The 20,197-nt window shown below is 40.2% G+C and overlaps 1 protein-coding gene across 3 annotated transcripts in view; it reads left to right on the forward strand.

The window, feature by feature from the left end:
* Window positions 1-20,197, forward strand: part of LOC115364812 (transducin-like enhancer protein 4) — a 62,898-nt gene that overhangs the window by 29,902 nt on the left and 12,799 nt on the right. For 2 of the 3 annotated variants that reach the window (XM_030059420.1, XM_030059421.1), the window contains exons 9-20: window positions 599-721; window positions 3,196-3,249; window positions 3,344-3,496; window positions 4,048-4,180; window positions 5,110-5,297; window positions 7,103-7,179; window positions 7,344-7,593; window positions 8,328-8,575; window positions 9,627-9,774; window positions 12,082-12,232; window positions 13,738-13,814; window positions 14,479-18,249. In XM_030059420.1, the coding sequence (XP_029915280.1) occupies window positions 599-721; window positions 3,196-3,249; window positions 3,344-3,496; window positions 4,048-4,180; window positions 5,110-5,297; window positions 7,103-7,179; window positions 7,344-7,593; window positions 8,328-8,575; window positions 9,627-9,774; window positions 12,082-12,232; window positions 13,738-13,814; window positions 14,479-14,586 (1,710 nt within the window). In that variant the 3' untranslated portion in view covers window positions 14,587-18,249. Of the gene's footprint in view, window positions 1-598; window positions 722-3,195; window positions 3,250-3,343; window positions 3,497-4,047; window positions 4,181-5,109; window positions 5,298-7,102; window positions 7,180-7,343; window positions 7,594-8,327; window positions 8,576-9,626; window positions 9,775-12,081; window positions 12,233-13,737; window positions 13,815-14,478; window positions 18,250-20,197 lie in introns of those variants that run through there. The other variant, XR_003928714.1, reaches the window with a different exon arrangement.

The raw sequence follows: 20,197 nt of genomic DNA on the forward strand, positions 1-20,197 counted from the left end.
GATAGACCCACATATGCCTGCCTCCATCAGACTTAATACTAACTAATATTTAACCCAAAAAGACTTGTAACGCATTTCTGTTGGTTGATGAGATTTTGCAATATCTATTTTTGGCATGTATGTCGCCTTTTACTGGTCAAACTTGCCTCAAACACAAGGAGATGTGCTACAGTGGGATTGATTGAGATTAAACTTACTGTAAATGCAACCGTTTTTTGAGTGAAGTGACTTTTCCAGCACAAGAACATTTACAGACCGATTCTAGTCTAATTTGCCCAGACTAGCTAACCTTTACATGGAGCTGTGGGTCAGTTTATAATCCTGGGTAGATGGAATATTTATCTGGGTATTTAAATTGGTTCATGCAGAGAACAATGGTTACTACTTAAAATTTTTAGTAATAACCCCAAAATTATAATGCTACCCACCAGGCAAATTTTGTTAAATATGAAACGGGAGTGATGGCCTCAATTGCTACCATTATGCAAACTTTTCCATCGCCAGCATAGAATCTGCATATGAATGCGTATTGAAATGAAAATTCTGAAAATGTGGTTTCTTCAACGCCCGTTCAGAATTGTGTCCTTATTTCTTCCAGAGCTCATCCGTGTCGCCCTCGGCCAGTTTCCGTGCCGGAGAGAAACACCGGAGCTCAAGCGATTTCTCGTCCGACAGCAAGAAACAGAAGACGGACGACAAGGAGCTGGCCTCTACGCGCTATGTGAGTGACTACGCAGTTACTGTTTTCTAACTACATTAAATAGAAGTAGACTTTTTAAAATGCCCTCTAAAGCAGGTCTGCTTGATTACATTTTGTACAGTTGAGAGAGCCAGGAAATACAGGAGACATACAGGAATATATTAAAAAAAAGTACCGAAATACCTGATACCTGTCGGGAAATGCACTTTTTTGTTTGCCCCTCCCTCCTTGGAGGTCAGAGGTCGGGGTCAGCTGCACAACAACACCTCTGGAGCTGGTCGGGACTCAGTGTCTTGCTTAAAGACACTCAGCAGGGCAGATTATTGGGATTCAAACCAGTCATAAGTCACCAAAAACAGGTCCAAGTCAAGTCTCAAGTCTTTAAGCCAGAGTCCACAGAACCTACATGAGGCATATATTCAGGTGTATAGGTGTGTCTCAGTGTTAAAGAACAATATATACTTTTGAGCGCATAAATGGGAAAAAAAAAAACTAAAGCAAAACAAACAAACAAATAAACAACTCACAGTCTACTAAGTGTCGAGACAGTTCCTTGTAAGCCATGTGACACTTGATGGTGTTGCACTCAAATTTGTCTCAACAGCTTTGCTTGCCTGTGTTGTCCAGAAATCTGCTAGAAGAAGACATTCCCTCAAGGCGAAAAGATGCAAAACAACATTCTGAATGTTAAACTCTACATAAATTTTGACTAGTGACTATAATTTAATTACATTTTTCTCAGTAACTGTAACTGATTACTGTCACATTTATTATGTAATTTAATTATATCTAACTCATTACTCCCCAACACTGTTCAGGAGTTCTGATTTATGAGTCTGAGTCAAGTTGGGAGTCATAAGGGACAAATTAAGTCTGATGTCTGCTCGGATGTCACTTAAGTACGACTCGAGAGCCTGTCTCTGATTCAAACCTGCTGTTTGCTGTTTGCTGTATGTTAAGCAACTTATCCCACTGAGACACCAGGGGCGCTCAAGAATGAGACAAATCTTTTCACGTTTTTTTTTTCTTTATCTGTTCTTTGCTCGGGAATTGACAGGAGATGTGACAAAGGTCCAAGGTCAGATTTGACCAGGGAATGAATGTGGTCTGTTTACTCTGCAAGATTATTCACCGCCCAAATTTCAACTCCTTTGTAGCCAGAATAAAACAAAAGGATGAAAAATCATCAACAAAATTTTTACTCTCACTTGATTATGTGCATGTAATTCCTTGTTGTGTTCTGCTGTCCATTTTACCATGACTTGCATTTGAAATTATTTGAAAAGAATGTCAGAATCCAGATCTGATTTGATGAAGTGTTATGTTGCATTTGCCAGCTATCTAGAGAAAGTTTTGGCTAAGTGTGTGACGGTTTATCTGGCTTGCCCCGGTGGCTCGCTACGTAGATCATGTGCCGTGTGCTGCTGGGGATCGTTTGGCTGTGATGGCTGGGTTCAGGTCCCGCTCAGGCTCTTTGCTGCATGTCGTTCCCTCTCTCTGCCCTTTCTGTCCTCTCTCTCTCTATTGTCCAAAAAAAAAAAAGAGAAAGAAAACATAATTTACAACAGAACATTTAACTGATTTCTTTTTTCCCTCTTTCTGTGTATTTATATGAGCTACAATGTGGTAAGGGTATAAACTCCATTGTCCAACATTTGGTAATGGAAAAATGGTCGAATTCCATGCAGTATTTGTATTTTGGTGTCTTAGGATCCGATAATGGATAGGCCGTAAAACAAGACATGAACATAAAATTAATTCATTTATTCACTGTAGTTTCTTTACATCCAATAGTGGTATTTCCATTTTGAGCAGAGTACTTTGCAGATGTGGTTTTTCTTTTCTTTTCTTTTCTTTTGTTTTCTTTTTTTTTTTTAAACATTTGTTTATTTGAATTTTGTGAAAATATTTGCTATCAGCATAGCTATACAAATGTATAAAACCAGCTCCGTCCCCCTCCCTCCCTTTGCCCCTGACATCTTATCTTGTCCCTTCTTTTTCATGCTTTTATTGCAAGAAGTTTATGATTCAGTGCAAACATACCACGAGTACCCGATATATTTTCATGTCCTTGCAGTAACTATTTCTTTATATTTTATACACCTAGTGACACGAAACAGAAGAATGGCCACATATCTCACCCACTTCCAACGTGCAAGCCAATGTTTTTTATACTCTGCTTCTGCATTTCTTCATCTCTAGAGGTTATTTCTGAGGTTTTCTGTGCCATTACATTCAGTCTTTGAATTGATGTACTTAAGGGCTTTAGCCAATTCCCAGTTATTTGCTTCATTCTTCATAATTAAACGGAAAAAGAGAATAATTCAAAAGGAAGGGAATAGTGTGAGGAGTTGTTACAAAGTAAGTAGTACACAACAGCATCAGAAAATGTTGTATCACTATCAAGGGACATGGAGACGTACATACTTTGAATAGAAGTTAAATGACAAACACATGTCTTTACAAACTGCGTGTATTTCTCATGTCCTTCACAGGAAAGTGATGGAGAGAAGAGCGATGACAACTTGGTCGTGGATGTCTCCAATGAGGTACGACAGTTTGTGGGCTCGCAGTGAAATGTGTCACCATAATCAGCTAAATTCATCCGTCTTACTCTCTCATCTTCGCCTCCGCTCACCGCAGGACCCGGTCTCTCCTAGAGGAAGTCCTGCCCACTCCCCTCGGGAGAACGGATTGGACAAGAGTCGCCTGTTAAAGAAAGACCCGCCCCTGAGTCCCTCCTCCATTGCCTCCTCCAGTAGCACACCTTCATCCAAATCCAAAGAGATTAATATGGTGAGTCATACGGATAATAATAGCCTCCTGCTCTTCTTTTTTCATCCTTCTTAGGGGTTTTTTGTAGTGTGAGAGATACAGAAAAACGTCAAAATGAGAAGTAATCAGTGTAACAAGGTTTAGAAGAGACTGATGGTTTGGTGCAAAAGAAGCAAAAGTGACATTTTGGCTTGTTCAGCTGTGTTTCATTGTAAATTAATATATCTATGATGATAAACAAAATTTAAATACCCAGGAATTTCAAAGGCTAGTGAGAACCCTGCATTAAATTTGGTAGCTGTGTCAGTTTTCTTCTCTTAATCTCTGTAAATGTATGAATGGTTCCAATTCTAAGCTTTGATTGAAAAAAGAAATGATCCAAAGTTTTGTTCTTGCTCCACTGTAAAATAAGGAAAAGGTCACTTGGGGCTCCTCTGCCTGAAACCTTTGAAGTTCCTGGCAGGATTCGTTGCTGCTGCACTGGGATATTTGCTCCGTCTGATGTGAAGGATTAGACCTCTGTCCAGACAGATTCAGTCCTGTAGTGAGTAAGGCTGCTTTTTTTGGTCCAGAATGAGAAGTCCAGTACGCCTGTGTCCAAGTCCAGCACTCCCACCCCGCGCTCTGATGCCCCCACCCCCAGCAGCACCTCCACCCCGGGCCTGAGGCCTGCACCCGGCAAACCTCCAGGAGTCGAGTCCCTGGGTGAGCCTCACATCACAGTCACTGTTGGTTTTTTTTTTTTCAGTTTCACAGAGTTCAAAATATCCTCTGTGTCTATCCATGAAATACCAGATGCATTCGATTAATATACTGGTCATTTGGGGTGAGACAATGCACTTTGTGAGCATGTAAGCCTTTAAATATCTGTAAAATGTCAGTTTAAATTGTACAATTTTGTTCCGAAGAAAGAAACTTCACTAAAGAAACTCATAAAATGATTGACAGCTTCAGCTGTGGTATTTTTTTTTTTTTTTTTTTTTTTTTTTTGAAGATTAGTAGTGAACAAAATGATAATCCCTTTTACATTGTGGATCCTCTGTAATTCAGAGGTACTGAATGTAGTCAGTGTGATGATTTTTTTTATTCAAAAGGGACATGTAGCGTGTTTAAAAGAGCTCTTCAATGGAGCAGGATGAATAAATGTTCCACTGTGACGGGTCAGGAAATATTCTCTCTCTACTTGCACCTGAACATTTTGTGTGTGGAGACCTAACAAGCAAAACAAAACACGCCAATTGAAGACACTTGACTTCCGCAACCAACAAGCTGGGGAGCAGGGAAACTGATCAGAGACACTGACCAGCAGATGGATCAACACAAATCAACAATATCCATACTGACACTTGCAATAAGCATTTAAACTCAATGTAAAAAATCAGTTTCAAGTATTGGGCAGGTGTACTACGTTTAAAGAGAATGTGAAATTTGTAAGAAACACGATTCCCTGACAACTGCTGAACTTGGCCTTGATGATAACTGATTTAACAAAAACATAATTTCTGTCTGCCTGTTACTTTATTGTATGTCGACCCAAATTAGATCACTGGTATGAACCCTGGCTGTCAAAAGCAGTCAATATTTGGAGAAATATGACATGACACACTTGCATCAGACAGCATTTTGTCTTCCAGTCCCTGGTCTGCGTACGCCGTTGGCCGTGCCCTGCTCCTACCCAGGTCCGTTTGGCATGGTGCCCCATCCTGGTATGAATGGAGAGCTGAGTGGAGCGGGAGCGGCCTACACCGGCCTCCACAACATTTCTCCACAGATGAGCGCAGTGGCTGCTGCTGCTGTGGCAGCTTATGGACGCACACAAGTGGTACCCATACACACACACACACACACACATACACATACACACAGTTTACAGCCTGCACATACACAGTGTATAGTATCCACCATACACTCCAACAGTCAGTGTCAGGCAACTGGCTGGTAAATTTAATAAACGTACCTGTGCATTTTAACTTATGCTGTCCGGGTTCATACGGTCATGGAAAACTTGGAAAAGTCAGCAAGTGTGAAACTATGATTTCCAGGCCCTGGAAAACCTATGGGAAAATATAATTTCACAAAAGTCTTGAAAAAGTCATGGAAATCTGGTTAAATCATCTCTGGCAAGATTAATAAGATTAATGAATTAAAAAGCAAAAAAAGGAGGGTGAGGGTGAAATCACTGTTGGGGTTGGTTAAGATTTCTGTTGTGTATTTATGTTTTGTGTGTATTTATCTTTTGTATTAATGTTTTTGTTTTTCAGCTTGGATTGGGATTTAAAAATAGAAAAACATATCTCGGTGAATGTCTGTTACTCATGTGTTCTGGAGTTATTACAGTACTTGAACTGCAGACTGATTTCCACATATATTTCCACATATTCCCGTATTTAGTTAAAACACCTTTTCAATGACAACTCTTAAAAACAGTATCTTTTGGTCACGGAAATTGAGCAAAAATTTATAGAGAAGTAATGGGAAAGTCATTGAAAATCATTACTAAAAATGTGTGTGAAGCCTCTGCCGGCCAAAATAATTGATAAATAAACATGTACATTTTGTCAAAGTTTGACTGACAGTCAGAGAGTGTGCTGTGGTCAGCAGAGAGGAGCTTGAGAGAAGGTTAAGACCAAAGGCAGTATATAACCAAGGCATTCAGATGTTAAAACACCAGTACCAGCATGGTGGTAACCCTTATTGATTTATCAGCCAAATAATTTAATCAGCACTTGGAGCTTGGTAGATGTTAATTTTGGACCTTGCCGACAAAATGCACAAACTGTGTTGAGTCTTCTTCTATTTATTTGGTCATTTTAATCATTTTTGTTTTCAGTCAACTTGTGATGACTGATTGAAGTCTTCTCAAATCACATGAACCCCTCATTACTGTGTATTCCTGATTCAAAATAATATTTCCTCCGTCATTATGTGATTTTGGTCAGAAACCCACTGGAATTAATTTATTGCAACCACAGAGAGACAGACTGCTTGTGACAGTTTTCTAATCTCCGCAGCCCAAACACCACGGACAAGCAAATACCACACACAATGAGGTACATGATTGCTGTGCCTCCCTTTTACATTTAAATATATTTGCGCAGTTCACAGGGGGTACAGGACACAGTGCTGGTAGCCATCATGTTTGACAGACAGTTCTGAATGGAGGAACAAAATAAATCACTCGCACTTGGAACCATCATTGGTTTCCAGCCAAGCTTATCTGGATTCATGCATGATGGAGTCAGAGCTGGTAGGCATTTAACCTTTGTTTGGTTAGACAGCACCTTTGTGGTTTATGGTGCATTCAGTCAAGAAAACATTGGAGCTCACGATATGTGCAAACTGCAAAAGCCAGTGTTACTTTATCTCTTATTTTTGAAGGTCAGCACACTGTATGGTTAATTTTAATACAGACATGTCACTTGCCGCCAAACTGACTCTTGGAATGCCTTTCTAGTGTGACGGAACTGAAAATATTAAATCAGCACACACCTCACCTACACACATCGGTTATCAGTCGCATCAGGATGTTTACAGCTCCGGGGTTGTGTGTGCATGTGCAGGCAGATGTGGGCGAGTTTGTGTGAGGTTAAATTACTGGCAAATTGTGTCACTCGTCCCATTCTGCAGGTGGGATTTGATCCTCATCACCACATACGTGTCCCTGGCCTTCCTCCCAACCTGTCAGGCATTCCTGGCGGTAAACCGTGCGTATCCCTCTCCTAGTTCTCAATTGGTGCAAATATGCTAAGGAAAAAAATGAACATATTCCTTCTTTATTTTTACATTCTCCTGTCTTTGTGTTTACCATCTCTATCCTTCCCACTGCCGTCTCTTGCCCCATTTTCTCCCTTTTGTCCCTTTCCTCCAGAGCCTACTCCTTTCACGTGAGTGCTGATGGACAAATGCAGCCTGTGCCTTTCCCCCCTGATGCATTGATAGGCCCTGGCATCCCGCGCCATGCACGCCAGATCAATACTCTCAGCCACGGGGAGGTGGTGTGTGCTGTCACCATCAGTAACCCAACACGTCACGTCTACACCGGCGGCAAGGGCTGTGTCAAGGTGTGGGACATCAGTCACCCGGGCAACAAGACCCCTGTGTCCCAGCTGGACTGCCTTGTGAGTCACACACACACACACACATCGCTCTGATGGCAATCTGAGCCAATAATAAATGCACTATGCACTATATTCTGTGTTCCCTGCCAATCCCATAAATATAATTAAATTGTAAAAAGGGGCATGGAGATTATGCAACTCGCTGCTTGCATTATGTGGTGCTTTGAATCAAGTCATTCATGATTGTTAAATAAAATATTGTGCCGATCTAACAGAAAACTATGAATTATAACCTATTTGCAGTAATTGTTTTTTAATAATTCTGTTGTCTGTTTTTTTTCACATTTCAGTAGAAAACAGATCAAATCACATCATTAGCATGAATCATGGTTTATAAAACTCAAAACTGAATTGAATTGTTCCAAAAAGTCATTCTTAAGTTGAATTGCCAAATAGTGAATCATATTTGAATCGTGTCATATCGTATTGAATTTAATCTCTGTAAAATCATAAATTCACACAACTCCTAGTGTGGATGTAGGTCGGTTCAGGAATGTTATAGGTAAATTGTGAATGGTTTTGAGGGTACATTTGTTTCAGAATTTAAGATACCAGTCAAATTAAGTTAAAAATTAATCTGCTACTACTAACCTGTGATTACTGGTAACAGTAACATTTTTTATTTTATTTGATAAATTGTTTCACCACAATAATGCAATCCTGTATGTGTGTGTGTGTGTCTGTGTGTGTGTGTGTGTGTGTGTGTGTGTCTGTCTGTCTGTCTGTCACATCAGAACAGAGATAACTACATCCGCTCTTGTCGACTACTTCCGGATGGCCGGACTCTCATTGTGGGGGGAGAGGCGAGTACTTTGTCTATCTGGGATTTGGCCACGCCCACTCCACGGATTAAGGCGGAGCTAACTTCATCAGCGCCTGCATGCTACGCTTTGGCCATCAGCCCCGACTCCAAGGTCTGCTTCTCCTGCTGCTCCGATGGAAACATTGCTGTGTGGGACCTTCACAACCAGACCCTGGTTAGGTATGTACCTGGGAGTGTGATGAGTGTGTGTGTGTGTGTGTGTGTGTGTGTGTGTGTGTCTGCATGCATGTGTGTGATTGTGGAAACAACACATATTTTGTCCACATATTGACTTTATCTAGCCATGTAAATTTCACTCATATCCTCAGACTCTAGAAGAATTTGACTGGGAGACTGGAAAAGTCAGTCTTCTGTATTATTTTTATTTTTTAGCTAGTGCAACTCAAAAAGAAGATCTGCTTTTTTTTTTTTTTTTTTTTTTTTTTTACTGGCGTCATGTGCAGCTTTTACACAGTTACAACCACATTCATGTTTCCAGCACTCACCTGCTTGGAGGGAAGTCAAATAATATCTTTTTTTTTTTTTTTTTTTTTTTTTTTTTTGAAATGGGTGAACTATTCCTTTAAACAAGTGGTTCTCTTCAATGTATAAAGACCAAAGAGTTATGCAGGTTTTCATGCAGCATCTCCTCTTTGGTCGAAGGTGTGTGAACCAGTGAGATTAGCTCATGTGGAGTTTATTTGGAAAATAAAACCTAAATAAGCTTGGATGTGCATTGTGTTTAACTGATTACTGCTGATTTAAACTCCTTGGTCTTTCTGAATAATTGCTCCTTTGTGTTTTCAAGTCCTCTGTGATGCATTTGTCATAATATCTACCGTTTAAATTATGATTTCAAAAGACAAGGATAAGCATGTTTGCATTGGATCTTGCAATTAATCTCAACAGAGCCAAGATTCACTGTGAGAACCACACATCAGGTCCAAACAGGGAGTGCTGAAATCAATAACACAAAACCAGTTGAAACAGCTGGGAAAATGAACATCTGTATGTAAAAACTGATTTACTGAAGTCAAGCCGACGGCCTGGATCTCAAATTTTGAAGGCACGTTCTCTTTGCTTGTTTTCCTCACAAGTTTGTTCTCTCCCAGCTCAGCTTGGGAAAAACACTCCCTACAAGGATCCACATATCGATTTGGCATTCTGTGATTTGGTAAACACCTCTATTGGCATGTGTGTGTCTGCTTGCCGCGTGTGTGTGTTTCTACAGGCAGTTCCAGGGCCACACCGACGGGGCCAGCTGCATAGATATATCCAACGACGGGACCAAGCTGTGGACCGGAGGCCTGGATAACACCGTCCGGTCCTGGGACCTGAGAGAGGGACGGCAGCTCCAGCAGCACGACTTCACCTCCCAGGTACACACACACACACACACACACACCACACTGCCATACTATTACATGCAGTTCTATTACTGCTGCTACCACCATTTCTACGGTATTTACCCTTACAACTATTAATACTGTGAGAAAAATCCGATGCAGCTTAATATTACAGTAATATTTTTTGCAACACTGCATTGATTCTGTTGCCCCTTGTCCTATATATATATATATATATATATATATATATATATATATACACACACACACACACACACATTTCTCCTTGTACTAATTCTGATTTGATAAATTGGAGTGGGAATTTTTTAATTAACTTATTTTCACTCAGATTGTCACCTGATTTGTTGTATGTTTTATTAATCTATCCAGGTGTTACGCAGTAAGCCGTATTTTAAGCTCTGCTTATACATTTCAGTTCTGTAGATTATTGTAATGCATGTGGTAAAATCTGTAGTGTGACCCATGTGTAGTGATACACGTTATATTGTGAGGTCCTTGTCACCTGTTAGTTAGTTTTACCAAAGTTTTTCACTTTTTCTATAATCATTACCTTACTACTACTGCAGCAGCTCTTAAAATGTATATTCTGCTACAAATGAAAAGAACATATAGTTTGCCAGTCTTGTTTCTGTTGGCAAATCATTCCAAAGATTTATGAACCTCCAGTCTGCCAACCTCAAACATACAAACATGTTGCTCTATATGTGGTGTATATCTGTCTGCACTATACAGTGTAAATGATATACATGCAGCAATACTTTTGAATTAGATAAATTCTTCTTGGAGTGTGTTGGAGTGTTATGATCAAAACATTTCATTTTGCACCTTTTTTTTCCTCAACATTTTCCAGTCAGAGTGTTTTTATCTTCTTATCTGTTAATTTGCGTGCAAAGTGGACTGATAGATGTAAATAGTGAATCAAAGGACAAGCTTCAGTTATTTGAAGTTGCTTTGATGAGCCTCATAGCCTTTGATTCATCACAATAAAGTGAAAGCTTGGCTCAGAGCATTAAACAAAAGCGAGGCTCTGGGCTTCATTCTTCTGGCCTCTGCTTAAATAACTTGAATGCAAAGAGTGCTGTGGGCAGAGAAAATTTATAAACTATCTCTGAGGTAAGAGAAGGGCTGGCGATAATTGACCGCTGCTGCAATTTAGGCCTGTTTTGCAACCTCAGTGCACAGATGAGGCGGAGGAGGTGGATGTGCATAAGAGAGAGGTTACAGAGGCAAAGGGCAGGCAGGTAGAGACACACAGCGGCGTGCTCGCCAACCCTCTGATGTTCACAGGAAACTCATGATTTTCACGCTCCTCTCCCGCTGTTTCGCCAGGGTCCCATATCTCCCATTGACCGCGTTTGTTAGTAACACAAGAAACCTCAACCCCTACACATGTAAGTGCTATTTCAGAACGGTATACAAAATACATTGCATCAAAAATGCAGTCTCCATGGTTACCATACTTCCATGATTGGCAGATATTCCTTTCTGATTGGGCGGACGAGACTGTTTCTGTTTGGGCTGTGAGCTGATGAGTGAGTGTCACAGACGTGGTTCTTAAAATTTAGACTAAACGAAGTCATGTTTAATATCCTGGGAAGCTACAGAGAGCAGCGTGAGATCCACATGGGTCATTGCATTAGTGAAAAACATCTTTGCTCCATAGAGGCTCCTGTTTGGTGAACTCACAGAAGGGTGATGTTATAACTTCAGGCAGCTTAAGGCAAATGAGAGATGAATTTCTTACTTCTTCAATGTGTTATTTTCATGTCATTATCTCATTAATAGTTTCTTTTGACCTTTTTTTTTTTTTTTTTGAGGAGACTGTGTGCCTATACTGTACAATATCATCTCTCAGACAAAAACGATAACAATGACAACACCACAGGAACAGCTACAGATTTAATAGTTTTCATAGTTTCATCAAGGTCATGGCCTCATCAACACGAAATCTGATTAAATCATTGGCCATTCTGATTCCATGAGGGAATAACTATTTATCAAAGCCCTCCCCTTGCTAGCAGGACTGTTTCACACTTAACAAGATTTAAGAAACTGAAGCAGCCTTCTGTTTTGACAGATTAGCATGGCAAGGACTGAAATGTTAATGATGGTCTTGAAAAGCATTCAGTGGACATTTGCCAACACACCCATAGATATGGTAATATCAGTACCCTCCCACACACACACATATATACACACACACATAGTCTCCTCATACTCAAAAATACCACAAGTACACTACATAGACAGTGTTACATTTGAACAATGAATAATAGACATTGCTGCAGTTAGAAATGAGGCTTTTGGGTGTCATTGCAGATCTTCTCGCTGGGTTACTGTCCGACGGGCGAGTGGCTGGCGGTGGGGATGGAGAACAGTAACGTGGAGGTCCTGCATGTCACCAAACCCGACAAGTACCAGCTCCACCTGCATGAGAGCTGCGTTCTCTCTCTCAGATTCGCTCACTGTGGTAAGAGTGTACGCCGTCACATCTACGTATGCGACCAACAGCTGATGGGATTTATTGCAAAATGCTTTACGTCCACATTGGAGAGAAAAATGCACCTGAAGTGCATCAGCCAATGCAAAAGACTGACAATTCTGCCAAGGTCTTAAAATTATACAGCATGTTTTTGGGAGACGTAAGTGCTTAAGATGCTTAAGTGAAATAATTAACCTTTTTGATTTAATTAACCTATGGAAACACAGGTACCAAAATTCTCCATGTGTCTCCAGTACATTTGGCCAGATGCACAGCTAGCATTATCTCACAAGTAAGGAGATATAATATAAAGTAAGCAGCTGTAAAGCTAAACAGTAAGTAATCTTAAATGATACCGTATGTGGCAAAGTGTTTCAGTTTTGTTTAGGGAAACGGTAAAATTGATATAAAATACGATATAAAAATAATGTACCATTTTAATCCTCTGCAGTCTTTGCTTTTTTCAATACAAAGTGAGCATGGTGTCTAGTGTGCAGTACAGTCAATAAAAACATTGTTGCTCAACTGACTAAATGGCATTTCATTTATTGAAATTTATTAATCTATGTTTGATCACACGAAGGCCAGGCTTAAGACAGACAAGCGGGTGATTTTGGTGTCTGTGGCGTGCTCATCACTTTCTGGGTAAAATGACCAACAGGCCAATCTGCCAAAATATCAGCATGTTGGTTCAAATGGTAGTAAGACATCATGCTTCTCTCTTAGTGACTGCTATCACTCTGCGGTGTATGTATACCATCACGTGGCTTCATCTGCATCTAATGAATCAGTTCTTAGACCTCAGCCGATATACAGTGAGCAATGGATGTGCTCTAAATAGAAGCGTTTCAGCAGTTAGTAATGGGTTGTTTGTCAATTAACTGATTCATCAGGATTATTAAATTAAATACATAAAACTGTGGCTTATCCAAACAGAAACTCACATTATACAATTGGATAGCATTTTTTTTGCCATCAGTGTGGTATTGTAAATAAGACAATATAGATATTTCAGGCCTATGTTTGTTGTTTTGTGGAAAAACAGTCAAGAGACATGATCAGAGTAAGTTTTGCTTTTGAGCCAAATGACTTGCCAGTCAGCCAAGAAAACTTTGAATTCATAGCTGAGCCCTGGGGTCAGATAACAATATACGTTCTGCATCAGTTAAGGGGGAAAAAATTCTAATTTCCAAATTTGTATTAGCCCTTTATGAGCAAAAAAAAAAAAACAACAACAACAAAAAAACAAAACAAAAAAAACACACACATACACACAAAAACAATTTTTTTTGAAAGTATTTTTTTTCTTATATGATCAAAATGAATTTACAGCTCAGCTTTTTCAATAGCCATCCTAATTTGAACTCGGTTTAATCACCACTACATCTGAATGAATCAGAGTCATTGGGAGAGGTGAGGAATGTTTCTAATATGCTGGCATTTTTTTTTATTTTTATTTAATGCAGCCTAATGCTGTGTGTCGTTCTCTGTAGGGAAGTGGTTTGTGAGCACAGGAAAGGACAATCTGCTCAACGCTTGGAGAACCCCATACGGAGCCAGCATATTTCAGGTAATCTCAGCAAAACATTCTGTCCATAACACATGTTAATCAATAAGCATGCATAGCAGGAAGTAGAGAGGCGTAGTGGTTAGAGAGACAGAGCCATTACCAATAGGCTGCAGGTGAGATCACTGCATCAGGCTGCACTCTGTGTTTCCAGAAACACACAAGTGTCATGTTGACGTGTCTCTGAGTGAGACAAAAAACTCCTACCTGTTGTTAATCTAGATTAGAGCGTCCACTAAATGGCTAAGTGTTAAATTATGAAGTGGTCGAAAATATAAGCCATATTATGGCCTCTAGGGAGGAACCGATATCAGCTTTAAAAAGCAATAGCAGCATTGGTGCAATAATATTTTTGCTGCCGATGGCCAGTTGTGGAAGTGGGACTTTTGAGAGCCTTTTTCTTCGAGTGTATCACTTTAAACAACTGTCACATTAGCAACAAAAGAAAACTGGCATGGCTGTCAGACACCTTAAGAAGGGCATGTTTGAAAAGCTTAACCTGTTGTGCAACTGCATTTATTCTACAGTTGTTGTGAAAATGCACATCAGTGTGTCATCAGTATCAGATATCCGCATCGATCTCGAAACATACTGTGTCATCTCCTCCCCTTTTCTCATCCTGCAGAGCATTTTTCATAATTTTGTGTGTGTTTTATTCCCTTTTCAGTCAAAGGAGTCGTCCTCAGTGCTAAGCTGCGACATCTCCGTGGATGATAAGTACATTGTGACTGGCTCAGGAGACAAGAAGGCGACTGTGTACGAGGTCATCTACTAGGAGCGGTGCAACAAAAACATCCTCCCGTCCAAGCACTTTGTAATATCCCCTATCAGTATGTAATTTTTTTGTATACAATGGACTTGTACGGAACAAACCAAACAATTTGATTCTTTCATGGACCGTGAACTTTTGACCTCTTGGCTGCTCGTGGATCAAAACGAACAAGCGGAGCCAAGCACATGGATACATTTTTTTTTTTTTTTTTTTTTTTAATAACTTTTGTTGTAAGGATGAATGAATCTCCATCAACACGAGGTCTGGAGTGGAAAGTAGCCTACAGTCACAGCAATGCCCAGATAACATTCCACATTCCAACGCTTCTTTTTAAAAAGCTGCTTGTGGACAGTTTGAGATTGACGCTTTTACATGTTTCGCTTGTGTTGATCTGCCTGTATTGATGCATTTATTCATAGGTTAGTTTTTCACACGTAGCTTCTCTCTCATTCTTGCCTTGATTTAAGCCAATATCTCAGACCAGATTTGTCTTTTTTTATGTTCTGATACATTTGTTGCTTGCTATGGACTAACTGTCTAAAAGCCTAACTTATACACTCGAAAAACACCTGAAAAAAACATAAAAATTACATTTCATAAAAATGTAAGGCTAAACACAGTGCTTCACAGTTTGCTTAGAGTCCCAGAAAAACCTGTTGAACAACTCTATCCATCCTGTCTAGACTGACATAGCACCCAAATAACAAAAACAGTAGTTATGTCCTTTCATGTGGCTCCTATCTGTGGAAAAGGCTAGTTTATAGTTTCATATTTAAATGGCGCAGATCAGATACATTGTGTGATGTCCAAACCGATGTTCTGGGATATTTATCGACATGAATTTTTTAAAATCTTGCTATTTTTTTTTTTTTTTTTTTAATTTTGTTTTATTTTCTTCCCTCTGCAGTTTTTTCTTCACTTTTAAGCCAATCTAGTCATGTGTATTCCCCACTTTATGACATCTGGCAGTCTTTGACAGCTGGAGATGCTTCAGGCTGACGTCTTCACTGTCAGCAGGAATCAACCGGGAAACATGAGAGGAAACACGAAGTGGCCCGGGCAGACCAGTCCCAGTTCGTGTGGTATTGCGTCACCCTTTTGCCCAGTTACATTTTTGGAGAGGTGCACATGAGCTACAGTACGGCGGCGACCTCTGCAGGCCGTGCCGACACCGCAGACGCCTGTGGTGTAGCTATGGCAACACTCTGATGTGTAAGAATAAATTAGCTTTTCAAGGTTTTTATGTATGAATTTGGTTTTGGGATCTTCTCTCATAATCCAGTTTATTAGCGTGACAGAGTTTGGTTGTATTAGTGTGGGTGTGTATGTAAGTGTGTGTGTGTTTCTAATAGGTATACCCTACTGGGCATTGAACAAACACAACAAACCCAACGAGTTTGCCTTCAGTGCCCTCACCACTGACCGACCTGTAGACTCAGCTCTCCGCTTTAGTTAGTGCTCACTGGATTCTCTCGGACGGATCAGTGTTTGATCTCCATATCGTGCCTGCGTTTATCTCTTGGACCTGTTCACTTCTCCATCACTTCTCTGGAAAGCAGATGGTCAAAGAAGGTGGTGATTCTTGTTGGATCTCCTTCTGCCGGCTTGTAGAAATAACACAGTGCCTTTAAGCTGCTAGGCTTCTGACTCCCATTTCCCCTTGCTGGATGTTCACATCAGCTACACAGGGAGCTGAAATATCCTGGGCTCTCCTGTCGAACTGGTTTTTATAACTTAATGTCTGAGTTTTGGAGCACAGAGGTTAGATTTTATTGAGCGGATTAATTATTGACAAACAAGAACGTGGTACCAGTTTGCCCCATCTAGCGTCTCTATCGATTGCCCGCTGCTGAAAATGAAATCTGACACAAATGTTCAAATATTCTCCTTATTTTTAGCTGGAGAGCACTGATCATTGCCACGGCTGTTGCAATCTGGTTGTTTTGAGGCATGACGGATTTCGCCAAAGCTGAAGTAGTTTTAAATCTAAAATCTACTTGTTTTCCCTGAGGCAGGACGAGTACTTGTATTCCCGCCCTGCTCCCCATCAGTTGGCCGAGCTCCCGCCCTGACAGCTGTCACTCATCGAGATAAACTTTCTGCGTTAACACAGCAGCTAGCCCACGCAGGCATTCGAGGTGAAGATGGTGAATGCAAACAACAAAGAATTTTAAAAAAACAACAAAAAACAGAGCTGTTGTTCTTGTTCTTTTCTCTATTATCTCATTTCTTACTGCTTTCCGTTGCATCTCTGCCTCCCCTGCTGTGCCGCCACGAGCCTCACCTTGATAGCCACAGCCCCGCTCACCGTTGGCCACGCCCACATCAGACGCTATTGCACAGTATTGCGTATTGCAGCTCCGACTCAACGTTTTTGCCTCTCTGAGCGCACAAAACATGTTGTAACATTGTGTAACTGTGTGTTTCCAGTGAGAGCAGTCTCCAGTGGAGGCACAGCATATGGGATGATAAACCTGGATTGTAAAAGGCATATTTAATATGTATTGGACCATGTTTTTTTATTCTCACGTTACCCACAGCTGTCATGTAACAGTAACCTAAAATACACTTTTCTTACGATCTGTCCAAGCCTCCTCTCTGACTTTCTCCTAAGAACATCTTAAAAGTCTTAATGGACATCAGATCTGTAAAAAATGACTTTCTTTTTTAATAAGCTACTGTAGATACAGTATTTATTGCACTGAAAAGAAAAAAAGATGGACTGGTTTTTTCAACTAAATGCCAAGGAAGAGTATACTTGAAGCTGGTGATTTTGGTTTATTTTCTTTGTGATTTGTATTGTATTGCCACAACTGTGATCCAGTCAGATCTGCGCTGAGTTTATTGCGGGATAGAGGCATTTTGACATGTTTATTAATTGTGTATTTTCCCATGTGTACAAAATGGTATGTTACAGAGCTGAAAATACTAAGCCCACTAGTTTGAATGAATTGGCTCCTTTGGTAGTCTGTCCATCTGTTATTCTCTAGTATTCAAAGATTTTGTGGGTTTGAGGAGGGAGAGCCACCCTGAGAGAAAGACATAGTGCTTTCAAGCATGACTGAGACCTGTGATACAGACATTTCACTGATACATGTACATTTTTGAGCGACTGGTCATGACGGTGATTTGTTTTACACAGTGTTTGCCTTATCTTGTATTTTGTTCCATAATCTGGAAAACCTGTTTTGTTGCAGTCAGCTTTCAGATTAAAACGAAGACTCATTCACCTTGCTGTCATTTAGTGCTCAATAGTGCTTTTTGCTATTAAAAAGAGTCTGAAAATGTGGTTGCACCTGCTGTATGGAGTACTTCACATTCTTGATACACACTGATATTGGGAAAATGCAAAATAAACTTTGGGTATACTTTACCGTCGAGAGTCCAGTTCGAATGGTGCCCACGTGTCATCCGATTGTTACAAGTTAGCTGGCTAACACGACCTGATCCAACAGAAATGATGTTACTTACAGTAATGATGCGTACAACATTTAGTTTGATTGAACTCATGACGTATGATAAATTAACTGTAAAAATGTAATAATTCAAACTTAAGGTGGAAAGAAACTTCCTGTTGCTAGTGGATCCTTTTTTCTTCAATACAAAATGCCTTTGCTCTGTTTTTCTAGTCTGTGGTTGATTTTATTAAATTATTGTGTGAAGTAAGAGTTGGTGTGTGATTTATTTGTTTCTTCAGCTAATTATCACTTAACCCCTTTTTTTTGTTACTAAATGTTTTATACTAACAACTAGTAGGAATACAAGGATATCTGAAAAAAGTGACAAACCTCGACCGTGTCCAAAATGTTTGAACAGCAGAACAAAACCACCTAACCAAGCAAAAGTATCATTATTAATCTATCTTTTCCCTCTTCTGTGCGTGCCCGAAGCATCAACATCGCTATTATTTTGCTGTTAGTCCAGCCAAGGCAGGCATTTCTTCAGCATTCAAGGTTATTCTACTGAGCTCTGACACTTGACAGCTGTTCCAGGTGTGTTGGCCCTCAAAACGCCGCTCAGTGATCTGCACTGTGTTGTGGCAAAGCAGACAAATATGGCATCTCGTTTGTTCTTTGTCTAATCTCACATGCTCCAGATTCATCGGTGGGCACAGGGGTTGGGCAGTGACCAGTAGATACCAAGTTCAAGTTCAAGTTCAAGTTGATTTAAAGCCATGTATCACTGCTTACAGTCTGAAAGCGCTTTACATGACTAAGTTTTCAACATTAGGACAACACACCCTGACTTAATCCTCAAAAACTCCCCCCAAAACCCAGCAGCTGTAACGGGGAAAAACAATGGAAGAAGTCTTGAGAAGGACCACAGAGAGAGGAGACCCCATTCCAGGCCAGACAGGGGTGCAATAGGCAGGCAAATCACAAACAATACAGTTATAATGCAAAAGAAGGGAGAACAGGGAGGGAAGAAGAGGATGGGGGGAAGAAGTTGGTGAAAGGGGGTGGGACAGAACCTGGGAAAAAGACACATTCGCACAGGATATGAATATGAGACACGCACACACACACACACACATACACACAGAAGGTGAGGAGGGAAGTGAGAGAACATTAATGGGGGTACCATGACTTAAAAAAGAGCATAGAAAAATTTTGCACTTGTGATAAATCAGGATGAAAGCCAGATGGTTCATTTAAAAAAACAAACAAAAAAACTTTATGGATAGGTACACTTATTTTTAGCTCCCTGGACTGATTTTGATTCTGGCAGTTAGTATATGTGTACTTACATATGGAGTGATGTACATTTCTTCATGCCACACATCTTTACTTTGTCATTTATTTGATACAGTACATTTATGAGCATAAGTTTATTTTTGTCCATCACTGATCTTTTGCACGGTGAGCTGGAAAAACGTGTTCTGTTGTTGCTGATCCATAGAAAATTAGGAAAGACATGAGATGTGCTTCATAAAAGGTGGATCTAAAAACATCAGTGTATATCAGTGTTTGCGTGGCACAGAAATATGTCTCTTATACACACATACCGAATCATAATGTATGGATGTGAGCAATTCAGTGGATAAAAAATGAAAATGGTGTGCTAAACTCCAAACATCTGAACCTAATAGGGTGCCAGATTCAGACAGCACTCATTAGTCTACTCCTCAGTTTCTTCTTATTAATCCAGCCAGTAGCATGCTGTATGTGTGTTGCAGCATCAGGCCTCAGAAGATGATGAAGACTGATGTCAAATAGACAAGCTGAGAACGAAAAGTGCTGTTTTTTCCCTTGTTGTATCTTTAGTGCATGGCAATAGTAAAATCAGCTAATTCATTTTGAGTTTGTTCAATTAATTCTCTAAAATGTCTCTTTCTAACTTCCTGCAGGGCTGTATAGCGATGCTTGATGAAGTATACTACAAAGTGGACCACTGAGGAGGAACTGGGTATAATCTCCACAATATGTCATGGCCATTTGCCTGTTAGGTTGGTGTACTCTTGATTGCCAGTGAAAGGTCCATATGACTGTGTATAACCTCCTCTACACCTCTGACTCCAGTCACAGCAATGCAGCCTGACACCTGAAGGTACACGCACACAGCCATTTTCAAATTAACAGGATGGTGCATATATTTTTTGTGCTGGGTATGCATA

The sequence above is a fragment of the Myripristis murdjan genome, chromosome 9 (genome assembly GCF_902150065.1).
Source record: "Myripristis murdjan chromosome 9, fMyrMur1.1, whole genome shotgun sequence".
NCBI lineage: Eukaryota > Metazoa > Chordata > Actinopteri > Holocentriformes > Holocentridae > Myripristis > Myripristis murdjan.